The sequence below is a fragment of the Pseudorca crassidens genome, chromosome 1 (genome assembly GCF_039906515.1).
Source record: "Pseudorca crassidens isolate mPseCra1 chromosome 1, mPseCra1.hap1, whole genome shotgun sequence".
Taxonomy (NCBI): Eukaryota; Metazoa; Chordata; class Mammalia; order Artiodactyla; family Delphinidae; genus Pseudorca; species Pseudorca crassidens.
In genome coordinates this window covers 84276962-84302259 of record NC_090296.1, presented here as the reverse complement: position 1 = coordinate 84302259, position 25298 = coordinate 84276962, and the positions used below count along the sequence as shown (strand labels likewise).

At 57.1% G+C, this 25298-nt stretch overlaps 1 protein-coding gene and 1 long non-coding RNA gene across 6 annotated transcripts; one reads left to right on the top strand and one right to left on the bottom strand.

The window, feature by feature from the left end:
• Positions 1-627: 627 nt before the first annotated feature.
• LOC137227310 (uncharacterized) lies at positions 628-20623 on the bottom strand. The gene is made up of 5 exons (XR_010944782.1): positions 20152-20623; positions 14752-14882; positions 9764-9902; positions 8499-8706; positions 628-2028 (listed from the first exon to the last, which is right to left on the bottom strand). It is a non-coding gene; the product is annotated as an uncharacterized lncRNA (long non-coding RNA).
• PLCB2 (phospholipase C beta 2) lies at positions 4031-24247 on the top strand. Of its 5 annotated transcripts, XM_067742726.1 has the most exons (33): positions 5024-5139; positions 7195-7375; positions 8401-8478; positions 9126-9194; positions 9784-9924; positions 10050-10129; positions 10212-10265; positions 10372-10447; positions 12820-12920; positions 13101-13267; positions 13347-13493; positions 13661-13818; positions 14099-14181; positions 14453-14537; positions 15139-15301; positions 15440-15549; positions 15672-15768; positions 16737-16821; positions 16948-17072; positions 17590-17744; positions 18294-18458; positions 19038-19137; positions 19552-19656; positions 19825-19919; positions 20048-20123; positions 20385-20429; positions 20536-20770; positions 20857-21022; positions 21133-21209; positions 21300-21395; positions 21957-22014; positions 22704-22790; positions 23156-24247. In XM_067742726.1, the coding sequence occupies exons 4-33, from the start codon at positions 9129-9131 to the stop codon at positions 23357-23359; spliced, it is 3402 nt and encodes a 1133-aa protein (XP_067598827.1). In that variant the 5' UTR covers positions 5024-5139; positions 7195-7375; positions 8401-8478; positions 9126-9128; the 3' UTR covers positions 23360-24247. The 5 variants fall into 5 exon arrangements, 4 of the variants coding, with proteins under 4 accessions (XP_067598837.1, XP_067598818.1, XP_067598808.1 ...); XM_067742736.1 differs by lacking the exons at positions 5024-5139; positions 7195-7375 and adding an exon at positions 4031-4342; XM_067742717.1 differs by lacking the exon at positions 7195-7375 and having other exon boundaries at positions 4995-5139; positions 20539-20770.
• The last annotated feature ends 1051 nt before the right edge of the window (positions 24248-25298 follow it).

The following is a 25298-nucleotide window of genomic DNA, read 5'->3' as shown; positions in this document are numbered from 1 at the left end:
TAGTCAATGTTGCTGGGTGGGGGTGGGGCGTTCAACTTCAGTTGGGGCAGCTCTGAAGTGTCATCCCAACCCCCGAGCTCCCTGTGGAGGCGTCCTTTGTTGTGACTGCATCCTTGATCAATTTCTTCCTCTGCTCAGTCTTGATTCCTTCACTCCCTCAGATGTGTTGTTTCTGAGAGCACTTCCCAATAAACTTCCCACAAGAAGCAAATCTCTGTTTCATAACGTTTCATGAGAAACCTGACCTAAGACAGTCACCTCAGTCACCTAAGATTCCAACCTTTAGGACCCACGTGAACAAGTCTCATCCATTTGAAGGTGGACCGCCGGACCACCTTTATGTCCATGCTGTGGTTCCCTCCACCAGCCCTCACAGAATGTCAGGTGCATCCTACATCCTGGCCACCTTCCACCAAATGCCCTCCAGCTTGTGCGTTTCCCCATGATAAAGCCACCGAGACCGAAGTCCCCGAGTGCATTAGATGTGGTCTGACACGCCAAGAATGAGAATGCGACTGACTCCTCCTTGGTTCTAGAGCCCTGGCTGCACACTGGAACCAAGACTGAAGCTCTTTGGAAATCCAAACACCTCACTTCCTTCCCCTCTCCCCACCCACCCATCCCAGGTCCTGAATCACAGGGTCTGGGAACAGCAAGGAGCATCCAGTGTTACCAGAGCTTCCCAGGCGATTCTGATTGATATCAAGATGGACAGTCACTGGGCTCAGTACTCCGCTTTAATTCAGCAGCCTAAGAGTCTGTCCGTTTCTTTGGCAGCCTTCTCGTTTGACTCACATGAAGCTGGCTGTCGGTGAAAACCCTCAGTTTTATTCACACATGCTTCTGCTAAGCCGCTACTTCCCCACCCTGTCCTTGTACAGTCGGTGCCTTGGAGCCAAGCCCGGATCTCTCAGTTAAGCCCTGTTCATTTTACCTTGTGAAGTTCAGGCTGTTGCTCCAGCAGGTTAGGATGTTTTGGGATCCTGAGTCTGTCTCTCAACACCTCCCCTATCCTCACTGGCTTCCTGCTATTCACAAAGTTGAGGGGCCGGTTCACTGTGGCTTTGCCCTGGTCCTGATAAACAGATGGACCAGGACGGGAGTAAGGAGGGAAGCGATCAATCAATTCTGAGGGCACTCCTTATGTGCAATGCACCATGCCCACCTGGAGAAGGATGTTGTCTAACTTATTTCCATCACACTTATGAAAATGGGTCCATTTCACAGACAGATAAACAGAGGCAGAGAAGACGAGTAATGTGTCCAAGAACACCCGGTAGGGGGAAGAGCCGATCCTTTTCCTGCCATCTTCAGCTCTCATCTCTAGGTTTGTCATCTCTCAGAGAAAGTGACAAGGCTGGTCCTTCTGATGGGACAGAGATTTTTAGAGCTGGAAGGAATCTTGGAAATGATCAAAAACTTAACAGATCAGGGAGCTCAGGTAACTTGCCAAGATCTCACAGCTAAACTTTGCTCTGGTTGAGAGTAAAATCTAGGTCTCTTGAGGACGGATCCAGTGTTCCCCTAGTTACACCTCCAGGTAAGTTTGATCCAAAATGATACTTCAAAGGGAAACACATATGGGACTGATTCTTTTCCACTTCTAAGTCCAGGATGGTTCCTTCTATGATTCTAGGAGGGGTTGGCATGGGAGGACAGGCAACGTCTTCCTCCTGGGTTTCTGCAGAGAACTCTTGATCGCCTGTCCTTTTCCCCTAAGGGATTACAGCCTCAGCACCTGCTACCCAGCCTTGTCCTTGCCTGCATTCACACTCAGCTCTCAGCATGCAGAGGGTGGCTGGATCTGGAGCTGCAGCTGAACATACAGCCGGACTGATGGACACCTCCTGGTCTTCACTGTCACGCCCGCCTCATCAGCTGTGATGGTGTGGAGGTGGTGGGAGGTTGGCGTTTGCCCGTGATGTGACTTCACGAGTTCAGGCTGCTTGGGGGACAGCCTGCTTCAGGAGCACCCCTAGTTCAGCCTGCCCTGGGAAGGTGGGTCCAGGCCCTGATCCACACAAACTGCTGGAAAAAACCCCACAAAAAACCCAAAGAGCAAGTCAGTGAAGATAGTTGTGGAAAGAATAGCAATATACACCAAGGAGGAAGTAATAAGAAACTGCTTTTCTCCTGTCAGCGTCTGCTAACAAGTAATAATAATATTGAGCTCATGTGCAGGCTGGGTATTAAGTACTTTACATCCATTATAGTATTTAATTCTTATAGAGTCCTGTGAGGCATAATTATCCCCATCTTACAGGTAAGAAAGTTGAGGCATGGGACCGTTACAAGATAAACCAGCTAGTAAGTGGCTGGGTTCATAGAGTAGTGAGCCCAGCCTGGCTCCCTGTGCCCGACTAGGAAACAGATCTTTGAGGATGCAACATCTGAGCCAACCTTCATTCCAGAAGTAAACTAGCCACTGGCCTAAGACACTCAACAGGCCTCCGGGCTTCTGAACCCCACTGCTGGCATCAGGTAAGAAACCCACCTCATTTGACTCTCTTGTTTGTCTGGTAACTGGGCCACCCAAAGATCTGAGTTCAACTTCCACCGCTAAACTTCTCTGATGAACAGGTTGAGAAACCAAAAAGCAAGAGGTGCCAAGTGAGCAAGTGACTTCGGGACCTGCCCCCGGGGCTCCAGGCCACCAGTATCTCCCTGGGAGACAGCACGACCTTCTTGGCCCAAAGCTCGGACATGCCAAACTCTCCAGCATACCCATCTTCACAACTGATCCAGACCCAGCGGCAACTTCCCTAAGGGTCTGCCTTCGGGGTTCCCAGCCTTTCCCCAGGAGGCACGTGCTCTCCAGTGCGCCCAGCAGGGGGCATCCTCTCCCTTCACCTTCTGCCTCGGGGGTGGGGGGGGGGAATGAGATTGGCAGACTATCTGAGGCGCCCTCTTTTCAGCTCAGCCCAGGAGCCAGTCTCCCAAACTGTGTGTTCATGTGATCTCTCTGATTTTCTCTGTATCCAGTCTACCATTATTTACACAATATTTTTGTCAATTCACATTTAAAAAAACCTAAATGTATTTTTAAAAGAAAAATATCCCTGTTGGATGAAGGTTTTCCCAGCTCCCTTTGCTTGGATTTCTTGCATTCTGAGGGCTGCTTTGCAGGATGTGGGCAGGCGAGGACAGACGAAGCTACAGTTGGGGGTCTCAAGAACAGGGTCCAGGCAGTGTCATCACTGGGTAAAGATGGGTGAGGCTTTATTCTGTGGATTCAGAGCCTCAAACTTCAAAGCCGGAGACAGAAAGGGTAAAAGAGTAAAGAGCCCTGAAATCCTTGCCTTCCTTGTGGCGCCCCCAATCCTGTGAAATGAGAGCGCCTCCACCTACCCCATCCCCATGCCGAGGGAGAGAGAGGGGATTGTCTTTCCAGGCCCAAAGTAGAGAGAAGGCTGCAGGGTGGACCAGAGGGAGGAATTGGGTACAGGAGCAGGGCCGGCTGCAGGTGACAGGTGCAGGGGCTTTGGGAAGGGACAGGGATTTCCCTTGCAAAATGCATTCAAACAGACAGAGAGGGAACCTGATCCCAGGAAGGGAATCGGAAGAGCAGGAGATGCCAGAGGGGCCCCCAGAGGGGTCCAAGGCTGGAGGGATGAGGGAGGAGAGATGAGAGACAGCAGGGCTTGGAGGGAGGGGAGGGCGGCTGAGTCCTGAGGGCACAGGGCATGGCAGCATGGAGGATTCCCAAGCTGTTTCCACAGGTTCAGTCAGGCCTTGCTCCAGGATCCACCCCAGTGGTCTTAGAATCATTTTTCCAGGGCTTATTTTTGTGCTAGGAACCCCCTCAGCTCCAACCCCTAGAGGCCCCCATCCTCCTGCCTTGGGTCGGACTGGCCATCAGAGGCAGTTCTAGGGCCTGGGTGAGGGTCCCGTTGTTGTCAGGGGGTGGCACAAATGTCCACGGTGGGACCTGGAACAGAAAGCCGGGCCCTGAGAGGGGAAGGAAGTCCGGGGCAGAGCTCTCGGCTCCCCCAGCTGGGTTAAGAAGGGTGATGAGAGCAGATAAGGCAAGAGGAAGTGGGCTGGGCTGGACTGGGCTGTGACTGAGCTCCCGGGCCGGGCCCTGGGCCGGAGCAGAGTTAGGGCCATAAGTCCTGAGCAGCACTGCAAGCTGAGGCCCCTGCGAGCAGCCCTCCTGCCCCAAGCATTCTCTCCCACAGGCCCCGGCACAGGGCAGAGGAGGGAGCCTGGCAGGACAGCAAGGTGGAGGCTGGTGGCTGAGGGGTGCTTGAAGCAGCGGTGTGTGGAGTGGCGGCTGGTCAGTGAGGTTTCAGGCCTCGTCCAGGTCCGGAAGGCCAAGAGGAGGGAGTCACGTGTGACGCGGGTGAGGGGCGCGATTGCCTCACTTGCACCTCATTTTCATGGGGAGGAAGCACCGAAAAGGAGGGGCTGGGTGTTCAGCAAACTTTGCTTATTCAAAATGCTCAGTCCCAGCTGGACCCTGCTTCTCCCTCAACTCCCACCTCCAGGGTGGTCCCAGGCTCCTCGGCCTCTGAGAGTGACCCCTGTGCTCCAGACCCCACCTCTGTGGGGGTCCCTTCCCCTCGTGAGCTCCTTGCTCGCACCCCTCAGTGTCCACCTGGGCAGCAGTATCCCCAGCTGGCCCCTTCCCACATCTGACCAGGGATGACCCCTGGGACGGAGAGGCCCCTGCTCGGGGCGGCCAGGCCTCGGGACCTGCTTCTTGAGCAGCACAGAGAAGGAAGCCCTGAGCAGGAAGTGCTGAGGCACCGGGTGAGGGCGGGGGGCTTTGCGGAGGGGAGCCCGGCCTCCCTGGGCAGGAGCAGTGACCACAGCCCCCCACTGCGGGCGGGCGGGATGAGGTTGATTTGAAAGGCAGATGGGCCTCTGGCCGAAGCATTCAGCTCTGCACCCAGCTACTGCCCCCCGCGGGCTGTAAGAGCGCCCAGACTTCCGGACTAGCTGGGGCGGGTGCCATGTGAGCCCAGCTAGTCTCCCCCCAGCCCCGCCCGCCCTCCTTCCTCCCCTCTGCGCGCTGTGCCTGCCCAGCCTCTCCTAAGACGGACGCTTGGCACTATGTCTCTGCTTAACCCTGTCCTGCAACCCCCCGGGGTGAAGGCCTATCTGAGCCAAGGGGAGCGCTTCATCAGATGGGATGATGTGAGTGGGGCTGGGCGGAGGGCTGCAGGGGTGGCGGCCGCCCTGCTTGGGGCTTTGCCGGGGTGGGGGGGGGGCTGGCTTGGTTTATGTCTGCCAGGACTCAGGCGCCTGTGTTGCTTGGCCAGGCAGCTGACACAACTACACAGATAAACAAACCTGGGCGGGAGGGTGTGTGCCCCCAGCCTGTGTCCCTGGGCTGCTGGGGCTAAGGCTCTGTCTGGATGTGGGAAGACGATGGCTGCCTGGGTGGTCATAGGAGGAAATTTCTCTGGGTCTGGGTCTGTCTTTCCCCAAAGCCCCCAAGAAGAGAAGGGTGTGTTGCTCCCGGTCTGGGCAGTGGGAGGAAAGGTGTCCCAGAGCTGAGGCAGGGCCAGCAGCAGAGGTGAGCCAGGCCCCTACTCCCAGCACAGACAGCCCATTCCAGCCCCAGACGGACGCCTGGACTGGAATCCTCACCCCTCCCCACCTGGCCCCGGCCCTGTCCCTGGGATGCCCTGCTCTCCCCCAGCTGCTGTGAGGTGGCCACGAAAGGCTCCTGGACCCCAAGGGAGAACTGGAGGCTCTCCTCCCAGGGGCCTGGGAGGGAACGGATAGACTTCTGCTTCCGCCAGCTGCTCTCGGCCTGGCTCCCTGACGCCGGCCCGTCTGCAGGGAAGGGGAAACCACACTTTGCCCTGCACCTCTGTCTCCACTGTGTCTGCTGCTCCCCAAACTGGGCCTGCTTCCCAGCCTCTGGTCCTCCCGGAGCCTGAAGATGTGTGTGTTGCCATAGGCCAGGGATTCTCCTGGGCGGGTGAGAGGAACAACTTGGGGCCCCTCCTTCAGGGAGGTAAGACTGCTGGGCTGGCCCAGCGTGAGAGTCAGCACTGGCTGCTCCCAGGAAGGGAACCTGAAGTTTCTGGACTGGCTGCGGGGGGGAGGAAGGGCCCTTAGGGCTGGTTCCTCCTCCTTACAGGTGGGATGAGGGGGCTCTGAGTCTGTGAGTTAAGGCTCTCAGGCCTTTGGGGCTGGGCTAGGCTGAGTAATCTGGTTGCCATGGCTATGGGAGCGGGCCTGTGGTGAGAGACTTTCTGCTTCCCCACGAGTGGTGTGGTCACTGCGGCATGGTGGAGCCACGTCCCAGGAGCCTGTGGAATGAGGGAAGTGGCTCAGAATGAAAAGTGAAGCGGCCTCTCTCCCTTCCTCTGGGAAGTGCGTGTAACCTGACTGGGCAGAGGGTCATCAGGGATGGGGACGTGCTATGTGGCCTTCTCTGCAAGCCAGCATCCGTGTACCTGGCAGGCCCGCTGCCCTCCCCAAGGCAGGGCACTGCAGGGTCCTGGATCCTGCCTCCCACGAGCAGGAACCTTCCCCGTCACGGGGCACACGCACCTGCCAGACGAGGCTCTGCTCTCAGACTGCCTTTGGCCCTGTAGGCAGATGACCTGGGTACTGGATAAGCACAATGTACAGGATGTAATCAAATCCCAGCTCACTGTCGTGTCCCACAGCCCGTTGCCAATGTATTCTGTGGGAGAAGCTCCCCTATGACGCATGGAAGGAAACTGAGCCCGTCATGAGACGTTCCATTTTCTCCTGGGGAATAGACAAGCCTAGGACACTTTTCCTCACAAAGCCCAGTCTACCTTCAGAAACTAGTTATAACTCAAAACTCCAGTCTTAATTTAGAATGACATCTTCTGCCCCACCTCCAAGAATGGTTTCAGGTGGGCTGCAGGCCCTGCGGAAAGGCCTGTGGGAGGATTCCCTGATCTTCCTCTATGCCCACCAGGGGTGGGGTACAGTGAGGAAGGAGGGAAAGAGGTACCAAAGTTCTTCACGGAGCAGTTGCTATCACGAAGTGGGCCTGGCGGAAGTGTAAGGCTTCTTCTTTCTCTCAGGCGCATATTTGAGGGTCCTTAGGAGACCCTCCCCCTGAGCTGGGGAATCCCTTACTCAGGGTCCTCCTGCCATCTCTGTTTCAGGAGCTCACTTCAAATTACTTCTTTAGCCCCGGAGAATCCAGTTACCACCCTCAGCTTCCTGCACCTTCGGCTTTGCCCCTTTCTCCCACAGGCCCACTCTGGACCCAGAAAATACTCACGGGTTCACTGCCCCACAGACTCCGGGGGTTCGGGCTCACCTAGCACACCAGCATCTCTCTCACCCGCTCAGTTTCCTGGGCAGGAGTCAGACCCCAGTTTGTCATGCACCACAACGGCAGGGGTGACGACAGCTCTCCAAGTGCGAGCTTAAGGTGAGGGGTCAGGTACCCCAACCCTCCCTTCGGGGAAGGAAGGGAAGGGAGCTCACAACACAGCTTTCTCCAAAATTAGGTTCCTCACACAGTATTCTCTTTTCCCCCATATCCTAACTGCCCCTAATCTGGGAACCTTTTTCTGGGCCATTTCCTTTGTAAATTCTGCATTTGGTCTGGTCTGGTGTGCAGTCAACTACCATGCCTTGTGGGAAACTTCGATTTTAGTATCTTGTTATTTGTGCCTACAAAGACCCTTAAAATAAAAGGTAGGCTGTGTGCTCTGTGAGTGGAGCAGGAACGCAGAAGCGAGTTCATTTTTCGTTCACCTGCTCCTTCGGCAAACATGGCGCATGCAGCTCACGGTCTAGTACAGGCTCGTTTCCCGGGAGTCCGTGAGCCCCTTGGGGATTTCCTGGAGGGGCTTCCAGGTCTGAGAACCAGCCTCCGCCCTGTTGTTGCAGCATGCTTCAGGAAAGGCTCTGCAGAAGCTAGTCTTTGATGGTATTTTAGGCAAGAGGGGCTGGGTGCTGAGGCTGGGAGGTGGGAAGGCACTTGGGACAGCTGGGGGGTGGGGCGGTGGGGTTCATGGATGGAAGGGCTGGGCAGGCAGGAAGCTTAGGCAGCTCTGTGGGAGTTGGGCTCTCAGCTCTCCTGGGGGTAGCGTGGAGTCTTGGTGAGGGACATTCTACCTCTTTGGCTGAGCTGTGGCCCTTGAAAATAGGGTGAGGTGGGGGCCAAGACCCTGCTTGGGGTCTAGAGGGAGATCTTCTATTTGGGATTTAGAGGGGAAACCCTCTTCTCCTCCAGAAATGCCATCTCCAATCCTCTACCCCTCCCCACCCCTGGTTCAGAGCTTTTAAGGCTTACACCCAGGCCTTAGCTCTGGAGAACAAAAAGAAATGCCTGCAGATCCCTGGGATGGCCACCTCCTAGGCAGATGGTGAGCTCTGAAACCCCTGGCCCGGGCCACGAAAGCTCGGCCTGAAGTCTCAGAGCAGGGAGCTGACTCCTTCTCTCTGCAGGAAACAACAATAGCCTCCCCGGTTATCCTCCGTGTGGATCCCAAGGGCTACTACTTGTACTGGACGTATCAGAATAAGGTGAGGCAGCCCCTACCTACCGTGGCCCTGAGCTCCCGCTGTTCCATTGAGTCCAAGCAGCCTCTCGATGACACAGGGGTGGAGGTGTGGATGCCAGGAGTATAGAATGACTGGGAAGGGTGGCTCTGGGGGCATCTCCTGTGGGCAGGGGCTCTCTGCTTTGGGAGGGAGCATGCAGTCACTCCGACCATGGCTGCCTTGGGCCCAGATGCTTCAGCTTTCGCATCCCTTGGAGAGAGAGAGAGAGAAAGGAATTAGAGCTACTGCTGAAGGCTGATTCCCTGCCTGTGGTTCTGGGTAAACTTGAGGCCTCAGAGAGATCAGAGAAGGTCCTCGGCACCTGGGCGGAAGGAAGGGAGGGGGAACATGGGGAGAGTCCAGGATGGTGGAGGGGAGGCTGGAGGTCACAGCTCCCAAGTAACTCCAGCGGCCAGGGGAGGAGTGGCCAGAGAGGAAGGGAGGAGGGTCAGCATGAGGAAGGAGAGCCCGATCGCTGAGGAGGGAAGGCTGGGGTCTGGGAAGCCCCACAGTCTTGGCATCTAGAGAAGGCAGCTGGCCAAGATGTGAAGGGGTGTGAAGCTCCCTCCTCGCTGCCCTTCATTCTTGACCTGAGGTCTTTGTCCGCATCCTGTCTTTGCTCCTACCAGGAGATGGAGTTTCTGGATATCACCAGCATCCGGGACACCCGCTTTGGGAAGTTTGCCAAGATGCCCAAGGTAAGTGGGCCCAGTAGCAGCCCAGGATCAGCACGGCCACCAGCTCCACGGGGCTGGGGCAGGAGTCCCTGTGGGGGCAGGGAGCCTGATCCCTGGAGCCAGGGAAGGGTCCGTGGGCTGAGCAGAGGGTCTCTCCCTGAGCTGAGCAAGGGGCTTTGGTATCAGGGCACAGTGGATGGAGATGTTGCGTGGCCAGCTACTGCCCCTAGAGCACCCCAGGCTGTCTGGGAGGTGTTGCTTGCATCCTCTCCCCCTCCACCCCGACTGCTTTGCCTATATTTGCCTAATGCTGGTAGGAAAATTGGAGGAAGGGATTGGTGGAAAGCAGGATTCCCTGAGACTGGGGACTAAGAATCTGTCTTCAAATGAAAAATGGCAAACAAAATACACAGAACTCCCAGGCCCCAAAGTCTTGGTTAATCTCTTCCTGTGGGCCTCTCCCTCCCGTGGCTCCTAAGATGGGCATGGATGGGATGCCACCCCCGTGGGCCAGATTTCAAGTGGCTGAGAGGGAAAGACAGGGAGAGCCACAGTGGGCAGGGACGGGGGCACACACCTCTGATCCTAACCTTGTCACGACCTGCTACAGAGCCAGAAGCTCCGGGATGTCTTCAACATGGACTTTCCTGACAACAACTTCCTGCTGAAGACGCTCACTGTGGTGTCTGGCCCCGACATGGTGGACCTCACCTTCCATAACTTCGTCTCCTACAAAGAGAACGTGGGCAAGGTGCACCGGGGGCGCCTGGCCTGGGGCTGGGCACCTGGGACAGCCTGAGAGACGGGCCTGGGCCACGGCGTGGGGCGGCACCTTTGTGGTTGGGGGCCTGACTGCTGTGCCCTGGGGTCCTGCAGGACTGGGCTGAAGATGTCCTGGCTCTGGCCAAGCACCCGCTGATGGCCAACGCCTCCCGCAGCACCTTCCTGGACAAGAGGTAAGTGCCTGCCTGCCTGGCCTGAGCGCGTGGGGCTAAGGGTGTCAGCCCGGGCCTTGACGGGCTGCCCTCTGCCCACCAGCCTGGTGAAACTCAAGATGCAGCTCAACCCTGAAGGAAAGATTCCTGTGAAGAAGTGAGTCTCCCCTCCTCCCTCCCCACATGTCCTCTGAGCTCCCCAAGGCCTTCCCTCTCCAGGCCTGACCCCTCTCTTGGCCTGGTGCTTTTCTCTGCTTCTTCAGTTTTTTCCAGATGTTTCCTGCTGACCGCAAGCGGGTGGAAGCTGCCCTCAGCGCCTGCCACCTCCCAAAAGGCAAGGTGAGTGGTTGCCCCCACTCCAGCCCACGCCCAGCATTCTCCTTCTCATCTGAGTTGCCTTGGACTAGAGGGCACCCTGGGCAGGCCTGGTGGGGATGGGGAGGGCAGGAATGACAGTTCAGTCCCAGCCAACAGCCCGAAAAGTCAGTTCACTCTAAAGCCACCGGTTCCTGATACAAGGCACAGTGACAGAACCAGGGCAGGGGGTTGAGGTGCCCGGGTTCAGAGCAGGTTGGTCTATACCCCTTCAGTTCCAATAGGAAAACATTTTTCCTTTCTTTTTACTCAAGTAATTTTTAATTACAAGTCGTATGCGGGGTCACCCCATGAGATGCCTTATGTGACTTACAAAAAGGAGCCCTCTGGGCAGATGCAGCCCTGAGCCAGGGTTCCTGCCTGGCGGGGGTAGATCTCAGGCCCCTGTCCTCCCTTGGCCAGTGCCTTTGTGGATTCCACGGAGTCTTTTCTCCTGGTAAGAATTTGGAATGTTATAAATAAATAAAACTAAGGCCTCATGGATCACTTGTCCACGTGAATCTCAGAAGGAATACTTCCCCCACACTCAACTCTATGGAGCTGGTGACCCCTCGGTGCAATGAGTCACAGGGGATGCAAGCTTGGGGTTGGGGAGAGGGTGGGAATGGGCTCCTGCTGAGGGCACAACTTGGGCTGTCACATCCACCCTCCTTTTCTCCTGCCTCCCGAGTTCCCACCTTGGCTAAGTCCTCCTCATTTATCAGCTCTCCTGCATCCCGGCAGGAGCCGTTGAGCCATCTCTGCTTGCAGCTGATGGGTCCAAGATTCGGTCTAGCTATCCTGCTCAGAGCCTCTGCTCCAAACTAAGACTGATGTTGGCTTTCCAGAATGACCCTGGAAAACATTTGATGGGTTTTTCTGGAATGGAATGCAAAGGCACAGAAACCCCGAATGCCACCAAATCTACTTTCTGTTTCTGTTTCTATGGATTTGTCTCTTCCGGACATTTCTTGTAAATGGAGTCATACAATATGATGTCAGCCTTCATTCATTTAGCACAGTGTTTTCAAGCTTCATCCATGTTGTATCATGTATCAGTAGTTCATTCCTTTTTTATTGTGGAATGCTATTCCATTGTGTGGATATACCACATTTTGTTTAACTGTTCAACAGTTGATGGACATTTGGGTTGTTTCCACTTTGGGGCTATTATGAATAATGCTGCTATGAACGATTCTGTCCGGACGTATGTTTTCAAGTCACTTGAGGACATAGCTAGGGGTGGAATTCTTCTGTCATATTGTAACCGTATACTTAACATTTTGAGGAAATTCCACACTGTTTTCCAAAATGACTATACCATTTTACAATCCCACCAGCGTTGTATGAGGGTTCCAATTTCTCCACATCTTCATCAACACCTGTTATTGTCTGTCTTCTTTTTCTTCTTTTTACTTTAGTCATCCTGTGAGTGCGATGTGGTATCTCATTGTGGTTTTATGTTATTTATTCATTTATTTTGGCCACGCCACCTGCCTTGCGGGATCTTAGTCCCCCAACAAGGGATCAGACCCGTGCCCCCTGCAGTGGAAGTTCAGAGTCCTAACCACTGGACCGCCAGGGAATTCCCCTCATTGTGGGTTTGATTTGCATTTCCCTAAGGACTAATGATGCTGAGCATCTCTTCATGTGCTGATTGGTCATTTGCATATCGCCTTTGGAGAGATATCTATTCAAGTTCATTGCCCATCGTTCAGTTGGGTTTTCTTTTAGTGTGAAGTCGTCTACTACTGGATATCTGATTTGCAAATATTTTCTCCCATTCTTTTTACTTTATTGACAGTATCCTTTGGAACACCAACATTTTTAATTTGGATGAAGTCCAATCTGTCTATTTTTTGTTATCGTTCCTTGTGCTTTTTGGTGTCTCCAACTGTTGTTGTTGAATTGTCTATTTCTCCTTTCAGTTTTGTCAGTTTTGCTTCGTGCATCTTGGGGTTCCGTTGTTAGGTGCATTGTTTGTATGCAAATTGCTCCTTTTTGAAAATTTATCCTCCATTAAAAAGAAAAAGATAGCCCACAGCTCTGGCAAACAGCGTAAAGTAGCTTGCTTCTGAGCTCTTTTCTTCCCAGTTCTGGTCATTCTTAGTTTGAATCCTGTCCCAGCCAAGAGATTAGCCAGTATCAATCCAGGGGCAAAGCAAACCAGCTAAGATGCTCTCTGCTCAGCAACCAGGGCCTTGAAAAGTGGGGGCTTAGGGTGCCCCTGATGCTCTTCTGTCTGCCCTGAGCCCTCCCTCTCCCCAAGCCGCCTCGCGCAGGGCTGGGCCTAGTCTGTGGTTCTTAGTGCTGGAAGGTGGGGGCAGGAGTCATCAGGTGACTCTCTATCCCCCCAGAATGATGCCATCAATCCCGAGGACTTCCCAGAATCCGTCTACAAGAGTTTCCTCATGAGCCTTTGTCCTCGGCCAGAAATAGATGAGATCTTCACTTCCTAGTGAGCTTCTTGGGTTGGGCTGGTCTTGGGGAAGGGGTGGTGGCTAAAATTCCCACCTGCCATGCTGACAATTAGGTAGCGTCGCTGGAGAAGGGGGTTGTCCCAGCTGCCACCACACACACCCCCGCCCCCAGCCCAGGGGATATAGAGGAGACCTGTGCTCCTCTCTTTGGCCTGCAGCCACTCCAAGGCCAAACCCTACATGACTAAGGAGCACCTGGCCAAATTCATCAACCAGAAACAGCGCGACTCCAGGCTCAACTCCCTGCTGTTCCCGCTTGCGCGGCCTGACCAGGTGCAGGGCCTCATCGACAAGTACGAGCCCAGAGGCATCAACGTGCAGAGGGGTGAGGACTAAGGGAACTTCTGACCCTCCATGGTCCTGGCAGCTGGGCTGCTGCCCTGACAACCACCCCTGTCCCCCAGGCCAGCTGTCCCCCGAGGGCATGGTATGGTTACTCTGCGGGCCAGAGAACAGCGTGCTGGCCCAGGACAAGTTGCTGCTGCACCACGACATGACGCAGCCGCTCAACCATTACTTCATCAACTCCTCCCACAACACCTACCTGACAGGTGGGCCCTGGCGACCTCACCGCCAGCCTCTCCTTTTACGGGGGCTGTTCCTGCTCCCTGAATCCCCTGCAGGGGTTGCCCACGGGCTGCCCACGACGGAGTGGGGCGGGGCAGAGCTGGACTGCCCTTGAGTGAAGTCCCCGCCCCTCGCCCCTCCTCTGGCTCAGCTGGCCAGTTCTCAGGCCTCTCCTCCGCCGAGATGTACCGCCAGGTGCTGCTGGCGGGCTGCCGCTGCGTGGAGCTGGACTGCTGGAAGGGGAAGCCCCCTGACGAGGAGCCCATTATCACCCACGGCTTCACCATGACCACAGACATCTATTTCAAGGCGAGACTCGTCATGTGGAGGCTGGTGGCAGTGGCACTAGGGGAGGGCCCTGGGCCATGAGCTTTTTGGGGTTGGGGGGAGTGAGGCCAGAGAGGAGGGATGGCTGGGAGGCCTTGGACCAGTGTGGGTACTAGAGAGGACCAGAAGAGACACAGGGCCAAGAGTGGCCCTCCAATTCTACGTGTGTGTTGAAACTGGGGAGTGGGGAAGGATGCCGTTGAGGGAGGCGAAGCCTGGAGGCACAGCACTGACCTCCCCATGGGGTCCCCTTCTCCTCCAGGAAGCAATTGAAGCTATTGCAGAAAGTGCCTTTAAGACCTCCCCTTATCCGGTCATCCTGTCGTTTGAAAACCACGTGGACTCGTGCGTATCCAGGCCATCCAGCCTCATTCTCTACCCTGTCCCCATCTCCCGCCTGCAGCTGCCCTCCCCACAACTGTCTCCAGCCTCTAGCCATGCCTTCTGGCTCTCTCCCGGGTCTCAACACAATCTCCTTGGGACCCCAGGCTCTCCTGCCTGTGTCCCTGCCTCCCCAACATCTTGAGCCCCTGATCTGGGTCATCAGGGGGCACAAAAAGATGGACAAGAGGGTGGAGTGGAGCTGCTGAAGCACACCCACTTCTGCTCCCTGCAGACCCCGCCAACAGGCTAAGATGGCCGAGTACTGCCGAACGATATTTGGGGATATGCTGCTCACAGAGCCACTGGAAAAGTTCCCAGTGAGTGGACTTCACTGTGGGGCATCTGGGTCTGAGGGCTGGGGAGCCAGGGCAGGGTGCCAGATTAACGAGGCAGATGTCCCCAGAGGATGCTGGGGTTTATTTGGGAGGACGTGGGGCTAGGGTCCTACCATCTACCACGTGTCAGGCACTATGCTGGGCTTGGGGGGTATGTCAGTAGCAGAGGGGCAGTCCCAGCCTTCAGATCACTTACCCTCTAGTCAGGAGGCAGACAGGTAACCAGGCCATTACAACCAGTGGCTTCTATGAGAGCACCTGAGGCTCCAGATCTGGTCTTGAGGATCAGGGAAGGCTTCCTGGAGGAGGTGATGGCTAAGCTGAAACCTGAGGGAAAGAATGGATTTATCCTGGTGAGAGTGGGGAAGGGTGTTCTAGGCAGGCTGAGTACTTGAGAAAAGATCACTGAGGAGCTGGGATAAGTTGGGTCAGGCAGGGGTTTAGCGCACGAGGTGGGAGTGATGAGAGGAGAGGCTGGAGAGTTAGGCCGGGGGCAGCTGGAGCGTAGCTTGCCATGCGGGAGCTTGGGCTACTCCCTGAAGGTGAGGAGATAGTGCTGAGGACCCTGTCTCCTCTCCCACAGCTGAAACCAGGCATCCCCCTGCCCAGCCCTGAGGATCTCCGAGGCAAGATCCTCATCAAGAACAAGAAGAACCAGTTTGCTGGTCCCCCAGCCCCCAGCCAGGAGCCGGGTGGGGAGGCTGAGGGGAGCGGCCCACCCAATGTCCCTGTGGGTGAGGACACAGGTGAGGCGGCCTGGGAGGAGTGGGGGTGGCCTAGGAGGAGCATCTGGAATGGGAGAGAGGGGCTGGGACTGGAGGGGAGAGCCAGCCTGGTGCTGGGGTCTCCCCCGCCCCCAGTGCTGATGGAGCTGTATGTGGCAGCGTGGGCTGGTGAGGAAGGGGCTGAGCTGGAGGAGGAGGAGGTGGAAGAGGAAGAGGAGGAGTCGGGAAACCTGGATGAAGAAGGGATGAAGAAGATGCAGTCAGATGAGGTGTGTGGGGAGCCCCGAGGCCCTTCTGCCAGCTCCACTGCAGAGCCCTCCAGGCGGGGGTGTGGGACCGGGCCCCTGGGCTCTGAGCTGGCCTCTTCCCCATCCTCCCCCCTTCTCCCTAGGGCACAGCGGGCCTGGAGGTGACGGCTTACAAGGAGATGTCCAGCCTAGTCAATTACGTCCAACCCACCAAGTTCATCTCCTTCGAGTCCTCTGCCCGTGAGTTAGCATGCGGTGGTGGTAAGCTGGAAGTTAGGCTAGATTCGGGAGAAGGCCCTTAGGAAGCGTGTCCTGACGCCAGAGCAGCCTGATGGGTGGGGGTGAGAGTGAGGCGGGTCCTCCCTCTCCTTGGGCTGGGGGCCCTGTTTATAAATACCCAGCAGAGGAGCCAGGCAGAGGCATGTTTAAGTGGCAGTGGCTCCCAGTGTCCCATCACTGTACTGAGAACTTGGCACCAAGCAGAATGCTCTGGAGTGTGTCGGTGACAGGCAGGTCATTTACCAAGGGCCACCTCGGCCGGGCGGCCTGGGGCTCCTCCAGCTTCCTTCTGTGGCTGCCTGGGCATGAGAACTCCTGGGAGGGGGAGGAAGGCAAAGAAACCAGCCAGCGCACATCTGCCCCTTGTTCCCTTCCCTTTCTGAGCGTGTCCACGCTGTTTACCTTTATCTTCTCTGGACATGCACGCGATGAGTTCCTCTCACCCTCTGTGCACAGCCCCAACACGAACACCTTTTTCTGCATGCACTCTGCAGCACTGGCTCATCATCCCTGAAGCCCCAGCCTGCACCCCCTCCTGTGCACCACCCTTGCTGTGTGCCTCTCACCCCTGCACCCTGTTCCCTGTGCATCACAGCGTGTTCCTGACCCCCCGGGCTCATCGCTGCGTGTTTCCCACACCCTCTGCGTCCACCCAGGGCATGTACCCCACTTTTTAGGACTCTGGCACGCAACCCCATCCCTGTGCGTATGTATCCACTGTGCGTACCCTTTACCTCCAGCACACACTGCTACCCACACAGATCTGCATATTCCCCACCCCGGGGGTGGCCCCTCAACCCTCAGCCCTCGGTGGAAACGCTAGGTTGGAGGCATCTCTGTGCTGGAGGGAGCCGCGCCACAGGGGAGGGCAAGTCTGTGGGAGGGGACAGGCTGACGCGGACTCTCCTTCCTCTTTCTCCCCTACACAGAGAAGAACCGAAGTTATGTCATTTCCTCCTTCACGGAGCTCAAGGCTTACGACCTGCTCTCCAAGTCCTCAGTGCAGTTTGTGGAGTATCCTTGAGACCTCACTAGCCAGGGTCCCTGGTGGGGTGGAGGGAAGGGGGAGGCCTGGGACGGGGCTCGCAGGGGGTCTGTGGGTCTTCCCGGTGCTTTGCTGGCTCCTATACCCTGCGGCAGCTACAACAAGCGTCAGATGAGCCGCATCTACCCCAAGGGCACCCGCATGGACTCCTCCAACTACATGCCCCAGATGTTCTGGAATGCTGGTTGCCAGATGGTTGCCCTCAACTTCCAGACGATGGGTGAGGGCATGCTCAGGCCCTTAAGAACCTTCCCCTGCCCCTCCCACCTTTACCCCTTCCCTGGGGAGGGGGGGGTCTTTGGAACAGACCTGGGGGCAGGGGGGCTGATGTTCATTTAGGCTCTGGGCGCATGTGCATGTGTGTGAGCGTTTAGTGCATCAGCTCATGCCTATGGGACTGCACGTATACGAGTATGTCTGTGATGATGCCAGGGTGCTGGCATGGGTTCTGGCTGCTCGGCCCGAGTGGGTCTGTGGGAACACCTGCTCCACTGGCCTCAACTCCCACTGTGAGCTTGAGGTCCGGTTGTGGCTTTGCTCCTGCTGACTCCAGGTTGCGGGCCCTTCCTGAGAGATGAGACCCTAAGGAACCGGGCTGGGACATGAGAAACCCTCATCCTCACGGTCCACCCAACCTCCCCATTTGCGAGACGGGAAAGGCTGGGAAATGTGGAAAGAGAGGCTGCGTGCAGACCCAGAGCCGGGCCGCCCTTCCTGAGTGCCCTTGTGCCCCCCAGACCTGCCCATGCAGCAGAACATGGCGCTCTTTGAGTTCAACGGGCAGAGTGGCTACCTCCTCAAGCATGAGTTCATGCGCCGGTTGGACAAGCAGTTCAACCCCTTCTCGGTGGACCGCATCGACGTGGTGGTAGCCACCACCCTTTCCATTACGGCAAGGCCCTGAGGTGGACAAGTGGCCGGGAGGGCTGGGGTCTTGAGGAGAAAGACACAGGAGCCCCACTCCTCCATTCCCAACCCCCTCCCCTGATATCCCGAAAACTTCAGCCCCAGCCAGTTCGTGAAGTAGCAAGTTGCCTTGGAAACTGCCTCCTCCTCAGCACTGGAGGCTGCCTCTTGGTCCCCATGGAAACCAAGGGGAAGGGCTGAGGCTGGGGTGGGGGAGGGGAAAAGAGTGGGGCAGCAGGAGCCCCAGGCCCCGGGCCGGGGGGGCGGGGGGGGGGGAGGGCCCTGTTCCTTCCTCGCTGGGGAGGGAGGTGGGGAGGCCCACACCTCTTCCCTAAATGCTGGAAGCACCCTGGGTGCCAGAGCTTAGCTGTAACCCTTAAGCCACACAGCCTCTACTCTGTGGCCAGAATTGAATGGGGCTCTTCACAGTACCCAAGAATGGATGTTTCAGCTAGGGGGGCTGGAGGCCCTCAGTTCTGGGGAATGGCCTGGGTGGGGGAGCTGATGCTTGTCTCCCATGGGCCCCAACCTCCAGGTGATCTCTGGGCAGTTCCTGTCAGAACGCAGTGTGCGCACCTATGTGGAAGTGGAGCTGTTTGGCCTTCCTGGGGACCCCAAGAGGCGCTATCGCACCAAGCTGTCACCCAGTACCAATTCCATCAATCCTGTCTGGAAGGAGGAGCCCTTTGTCTTTGAAAAGGTGGGGTGGCTAGATCAGGGCAGGGGCTGGGATCTGTCCCTAGTTCTTGGTCTCTACTTGTAGAAGAGAAAATACATAAAGGGATTTCCTCGATCCTCCTCCTCTTCCCACCCCTCATCTGTGCCCTCCTTAGTTTCAAGAGTCCAAAAACCAAGTTTACAGAAACTTACTTTGTGGGCAAGTTTTGTATGCGTGTGTACATGTGTGTAGGTGCATGCTTGTCCATGTTACGATTAGAGGCAGAAATGTGAACTCCCAGACCAGGGTGCAGGGACCCAAGGAATCACGGGGCCTTTTGCTCCCATTGGATACTTGTTGACAAAGCTTCCAAGGGCTGTCTGCACCAGGCCCCCTGGAGCCCTGGGCTGCATATCCAGCTCTCTGCCCTGTGTGGACCAGCCATGACCTGAGCTGTTAGGATGTCTATGTGTGTGGCTTAGAGTGGGCCCTCTGTCCTCACCAGATCCAGTAAAGCCTGCCATGTTCTCACACTGACCCTAGATTTCTGGAATCAGGGAAGGGGGGCAGCTTGGCCACTCTCTCCCCTCTCCAGCTTGTCCTGTCCTGAACTCTCCCCAGATCTTGATGCCTGAGCTGGCCTCCCTCAGGGTGGCTGTGATGGAGGACGGCAACAAGTTTCTTGGACACCGCATCATCCCCATCAATGCCCTGAATTCTGGTAAGGATAGGGGTTCTTCTTTGCTGTTCCCAGTGGGTCTGAGACCAAGACCAGCATCAGGATCCCGTCCAGAGTGTGGGGCAGCTTCAGGGAGGTGGCCTTATCATTTTATCAGCCTGGGAAAGTGGGGCAGGAACAGTACCTCTCCAGGAAACTGACAGAGGTGGGGACTCTGCCCACCCAACACAATGTCTCTAATTCTCTGAAACTACTGGGGCAGTTTCCCAAGTAGCTGACACTTATTGGGCACTTAAAATGCTTTACAGGTTTATAACACTTTCTCACTTAATCCTAACAGTAACCACATGAGGTAGAACCAGACTAAAGCCAGAAGTGTCGAGCACTGGGCTGCTGGTGAGCAGTGCTGGGCAGCAGTGGGCTCTGGCTCACCGGCCACCCGGTCATGTCCCACAGGATACCACCACCTGTGCCTGCACAGCGAGAGCAACATGCCGCTCACCATGCCTGCACTCTTTGTCTTCCTGGAGATGAAGGACTATGTACCTGACACCTGGGCAGGTGGGAGGCCCCTGGAATGTTGGAAGCCCCAGGGCGTCCATCCCCCCTCCTCTCTCCGCAAGCCAGCCTCCAGAGGGGGGCAGGACAGGGTAGTCTGGCGTAGGTGAGGCTGGGGGAGGCTCCCAGGTACATCTCCTTATCAGGCCCATCATGTCCCTGTGCACCCAGATCTCACGGTGGCCCTCGCCAATCCCATCAAGTTCTTCAGTGCTCATGATAAGAAGTCTGTGAAGCTCAAGGAAGCCATGGGAGGCCTGCCTGAGGTCTGTGTTGTCAGGTCCACTGCCAGGGGCCCCCATGAGCTGCACCTTCTCTGTGGGAAGATGAGGGAGGGGGCAGAGTCCAGGGCTCAGGGAGAGAGACACCTTCCTAACACGCTCTCCCTACACAGAATCCCTTCCCTCTCGGGAGTCCAGTTGCCCGCCAGGTCAATGGGGCATCAGCTTTACCGAGCAACGGGTCAGCAGGTACGCACTGCGGGGTCCCCGCACCTACCGGAAGGGTCTCGATCTCTCCGCTGCACCGGTAGGCACATCCCAGACGGGCGGCAGTTCTCTATAAAAACAAAAACAAAAACAACCCCGAAAACTTTCACCTGGGGAGGGAACGGCTGCATGTGAAGCCTCGGGCTGGGCAGCGCGCAGCAGGGGGCCCACACCGCCAGCCCCGGGAGGCGCGGGAGCGGCCGAGCCGAGGGCACCGGAGAGCCTCTCCTTTGGTTCTTGCAGCAGCCCAGGCCAAGGCCAGGGAGGAGGCCACGAAAGACGCTGCGGGTAAGGCCTGCTGAGACCGAGTCACGTTGGGGTCGAGCCCGGGGAGGGTCCGGGACTCGGGGTTGGGGGCGGTTCCCGGGGGGCGCGCGCCTCACGCCTGCCCCAGCAGAGCCGCGGACCGCTAGCCTGGAGGAGCTGCGGGAGCTGAAGAGCGTCGTGAAGCTGCAGCGGCGGCACGAGAAGGAGCTGCGGGAGCTGGAGCGGCGCGGCGCGCGGCGCTGGGAGGAGCTGCTGCAGAGGGGCGCGGCGCAGCGGGCCGAGCTCCGGCCGCCGGGCGCTGGGGGCGGCGGCGAGGGCCGGGGCCGCAAGCTCGGCCCGGGGAAAGGCTCCCGCAAAAACAGGTAAGGGCGGCGGAGGCATCCTGCCCCCCGCGGCTCGGGCGCGGGCGGCCCGGGGCTCACGGCTTGTCCCCACATGGCCTCCGCAGGACCCCGCCGGGCGAGGACCCCGCCGGGTCGGCGCCGGCCGAAGGCCCCGAGGGCGCGGGCGCGCATCTGCGAGAGCTGAGGGACAGGCTGGAGCTGGAGCTGCTGCAGCAGGGCGAGGAGCAGTGCGAGTGTGTCCGGAGGTGCAGGGCGCAGCAAGTGGCCGAGGTGCCAGCGTCGGGGAGGGGAGGGAGCGAGGGCCCGATCGACCCCACACCCTCTGCACAGCCAAGGGCATCTCCTCGGTCTTAGCTTAGCCGGTCCTTCCTCTCCCTCAGCAAATGACCAAGATGATGGAGCTGGCCAGAGAGAAACAGGCTGCAGAGCTGAAGACCCTCAAGGAGACTTTGGAGACGTAAGACTGCCTCCCTTCTACGCCTGACTCTTACCTCCCAGGAGGGCCCAAGCCGCAGGAAGCATCTTCCTGATGCCTGTTTCTCTGCAGTGACACCAAAGAGGTGAAGAAAAAGCTGGAGGCCAAGAGGCTGGATCGGATCCAGGCCATGATGAAGGTCACCACAGACAAGATGGCTCAGGAGAGGTGAGCCCTGGAGGGGAGGCGCAGGACTCAAACTCCAGGCCCAGTGCTGAGCAAGAACCACACTGGGTGGGAAGGGGCCTTCCTACGAGTGGGTCCTGACTTGCTTCCCAGAGATGTGCCTGTCTCCTGGTGCTGGAAAGTTAATTCTACTTCCGTCACCTCTGATCAGAGAATGTCCTCCCTAGGCAAAACACAGATGCCACCACTATTTGAGGAAAGAGGAGAATTTAAGGGAAAATCAAGTGTGTAAAGAGGGAGGTGAAACCTTGGGAGAGCTGATTCCCACCTACACTTTCCCATGCATGCCTTGAAGAACAGTGCGTTTCAGTGAGGAAGCCCTTCCCTCAAAGGGCCCCCAGGGCTCCCAATATCTCCTTAGATCCTCCTTGGGTCCCCATGCTTACCTCTCTGGCTGGTTCCCAGACCAGACATAGATGCATGCCAGCCACAGAGGGTTCTACGATGGAGTTCTCATGTTGCCTACACCCTGTGGAGAATTTGTCTCATCCAGCTCTTCCCGGGGGCCTCCTGCCCTCTCTGAAACTCTGATCACCCCAACAGGTTGAAGAGAGAGATTAACAACTCCCACATCCAGGAGGTGGTGCAGGTCCTCAAGCAGGTGTGTAAGAGCTGTGCCCTTCCCAAACACACTCTCTCTCTCTGAGGGAAGGAGTGGCCCCAAGGCCTTTACTTTGCCCTTAGGAGATGCACTGTTTGGAGTGGCCCACCAGCTAGGGATCGGGGGGGGGGGGGGGGGGGGGAGAGGCAGTAGAGGGGAGGGGCTTCCCTTAGGCCATCCAGGGTTCTGACCTTTGTGCAGAGGTTGGGATACCAGCCTAAAGGAGTCTGTCTTTGGCCAGCTGCCCTCGATGGAAATGATATGGGCCAGCTGGCCAAGGGGAGGTGGGATTGGGGTGGGTGGGTGAGAGGGAGCAAGGGAGCTTCCAGAGTTAGGCTTCCAGGGAGTCAGAAGAGGAAGGAAAGCCCTGTGGAGAATGGCCCTAAAGCTCCCTGGGGATTACTAACAACAGTAACAGAGCTGCCAGCTCCTGAGTCCTGACCTTGTGCAGGCACTAAGCCGGGTGCTTCACGTGAACTGTCTCATATAATCCTTCACAATCCAGCAAGACAGGTACTATTATCCTCATTTTACAAATTAAAAAACAAAACAAAACAAAAAACCCAACTTTTCAAAGGTTAAGGAATTTGTCCAAAGGCTCCCAGCTCGTTGACTGGGATTGTAGCTGGATTTCACCCCAGACTGCCTGCCTATGCTGTCCTGATTCTCTGTCTCTCACTCCTGCCCAGATGACGGAGAACCTGGAGAGGCACCAGGAGAAGCTGGAAGAGAAGCAGGCAGCCTGCCTGGAACAGATCCGGGAGATGGAAAACCAGGTGACGGGGGGGGGGGGACCACTACCCTGGCCCACAGCAGAGCTGGCCTGGCTCCAGGGTGTAAAGGGACCCAGCTCCGGGGAGCTGCGAGTCAAGAGGTGGGTGGCCGTGGGGGACTTGCCCCTCTCCAGGGGGTCAGGGCTCTGATTCCCAGGGAATCATGAGGCAGCTCTGCAGATCTCTTTGCTTGGTTGGTATTCCCTCTCCTGAAAGACCCCCTGATGGGCTCCACTACCCCCACCTCCCACCCTGATCTCCTGGGAGGTCTGAACAAACCAGGCATCTCCTGGTTCCACTGTTCAGGCGAGGAAGAGTGGGCAGGTGGCCCATCCTGAGCCAGAGGGTGGTCCTTGCTGTCCTCACAGTTCCAGCAGGAGGCGCTGGCACAGTACGAGGCCAAGATGAAGGGCCTGGAGGTGGAAGTGAAGGAGTCGGTGAGGACCTGCCTCAGGGCCTGCTTGCCCTCTGCGGAGGAGGACAAGCCTGAGAGGCCCTGCAGGGTCTCCAGGGAGCTGTGTGAGCAGGATGCACTCACAGAGAAGACAGACGCCGAGGAGACCCCCCTCTGATGCCCCCATGCCCTTGGGACGTTCTGCAAGGACATTCACCCTTCTCTGGGACGTGAGTCCATTCCCCCTCGAGGAAAGGGCCCCAGCACCGTGAAGCTGTGGGAAGCTGGAGCTCCCTTGGACACTGGAGCCCCTTTCTCAACAGCCAGGCTAAGTAGGAGGCAGGAAGCAGGCCAGCTGGGGCCCATCTGGGGTCTGAGGTCCTCTCCGTCCAACACCCTGCCCCTCCTGCTTCCGCTTCCCCTCTGAACAAGCGTCTGTCACATGTTTGTTGAGGGCAAAAGAATATGAACTTGGAGGCATGAAATGGGGCCCTGGCCCCACTCTTCATTTCCTAGTGTGCCACTCTAGACTCAGTTTCCTCACCTGGAGGGTTAGGCCTGGCCACCTGGAACCTCTACTCCATCACCTGTAGTTCAAGCAGGTCCAAATTCCAAACTCTCCTGCCATAAGGCGGGCAGCTCACCCTGGCTTCTAGGCCCCATCTCGGGCTTGCCCTGAGTTGGCCTCATTGTCAGCTCCCTGATACAGAGTCCAGCACTTCCTTCCAGCTCCCTGGGGACAGCTGCTCCCAGGATCCCAGGCTAAGGTGCCTTCCCTGCCTCCTGCCTTTGGGGGATGGTAGGCTGATGTGGAAAAGCTGCCTCAGCTGTGTGGCCCTCAGGCCACTGAGACAACTGGGGCTGGGGGTGAGGGGAGAAGGACGGCCTTTTGTGCACTCTCCCACCCAGAGCCCAGCCACCACTTTTCCTAGGCCTGGGGGGTACTTCCCAGCATGTGCCCCAGCTCAGGCTGTCCTGACAAGGTCAGCACCATTTTCTCTCCTGACTTTATGAGGTTTATTTATTTTTCTCTTTCTTACTCCTACTAAAGAACCCTGTCTCAAGATTTCCTGCCTAAGCCTGGCCTCTGTTCTACAGCTAAGAAAGGCGGGTGGGGATGGGCAGGGCTTCCCAGGTGGCGCAGTGGTTAAGAATCCACCTGCCAATGCAGGGGACACGGGTATGAGCCTTGGTCCGGGAAGATCCCACATGCCGCGGAGCAGCTAAGCCCGTGCGCCACAACTACTGAGCCTGTGCTCTAGATCCCGCGAGTGACAACTACTGAAGCCTGAGCACCTACAGCCTGTGCTCTGCAACAAGAGAAGCCACTGCAATGAGAAGCCCGCGCACCGCAACTAGAGAAAGCCCGCGCGCAGCAACGAAGACCTAACGCAGCCAAAAATAAATAAAAGAAATGGGGAGCGGCAGCGGAGTAGAGTGCCCCCCAAATGAAGTGGGCTGGGGAAAAAATCCATGAGAATTGACCTGGGCATGAGGTCCCTTCTAGAGCTCAGTGGAATGGCCCTGCCTCTGGGCTTGAAGAGGATTCACTTCCCCATCTGCCGGCCCTGATGCCACAACCACTGGAAAATGATGTCACCCTTCTGTTCCACTCCTCACCAGATGTGGCCCTTCCTTGTCTCCACCCTCAGGGCTGGAGCAGAAGAGCCTCCTGCAGAGGTGCCCCCCACCCTCTTGGGGAGTCGCAAGCTGTCAGGCCACCTGGGCCCCTTTAGGCAGACTTAGCCCGGTCGCATTCTCAGGCTCCTGTGGCCGTTATGGTTGACCCAGACACAGGCTGTAGAGAGGCCTCTGAGCAGCTATTCACTGCACCTATTGACATAGTCCCAAATCGCAAATGAAAACAGACACTGGCTTTGGAGAGGCAGGGTGGGTGTTGATTCTGGGCTGTTTTCTTATCAGAGAGTTATAGCAAATGCCATTAGCCCCTCCCCCCATCCCTCTGGGGGCTTGATCTATGTGATGCTAGCAGTCCCTGGCTGCAGGGTGAGGCTAGGGGGCCTGCGCATTCAGAGGAGTAAGGCCTGTCATTAGTCAGCCTGCATACACACTGGAGACAGCGGAGGGCGGGACACCGACACCCCAGGGCAGTGCCC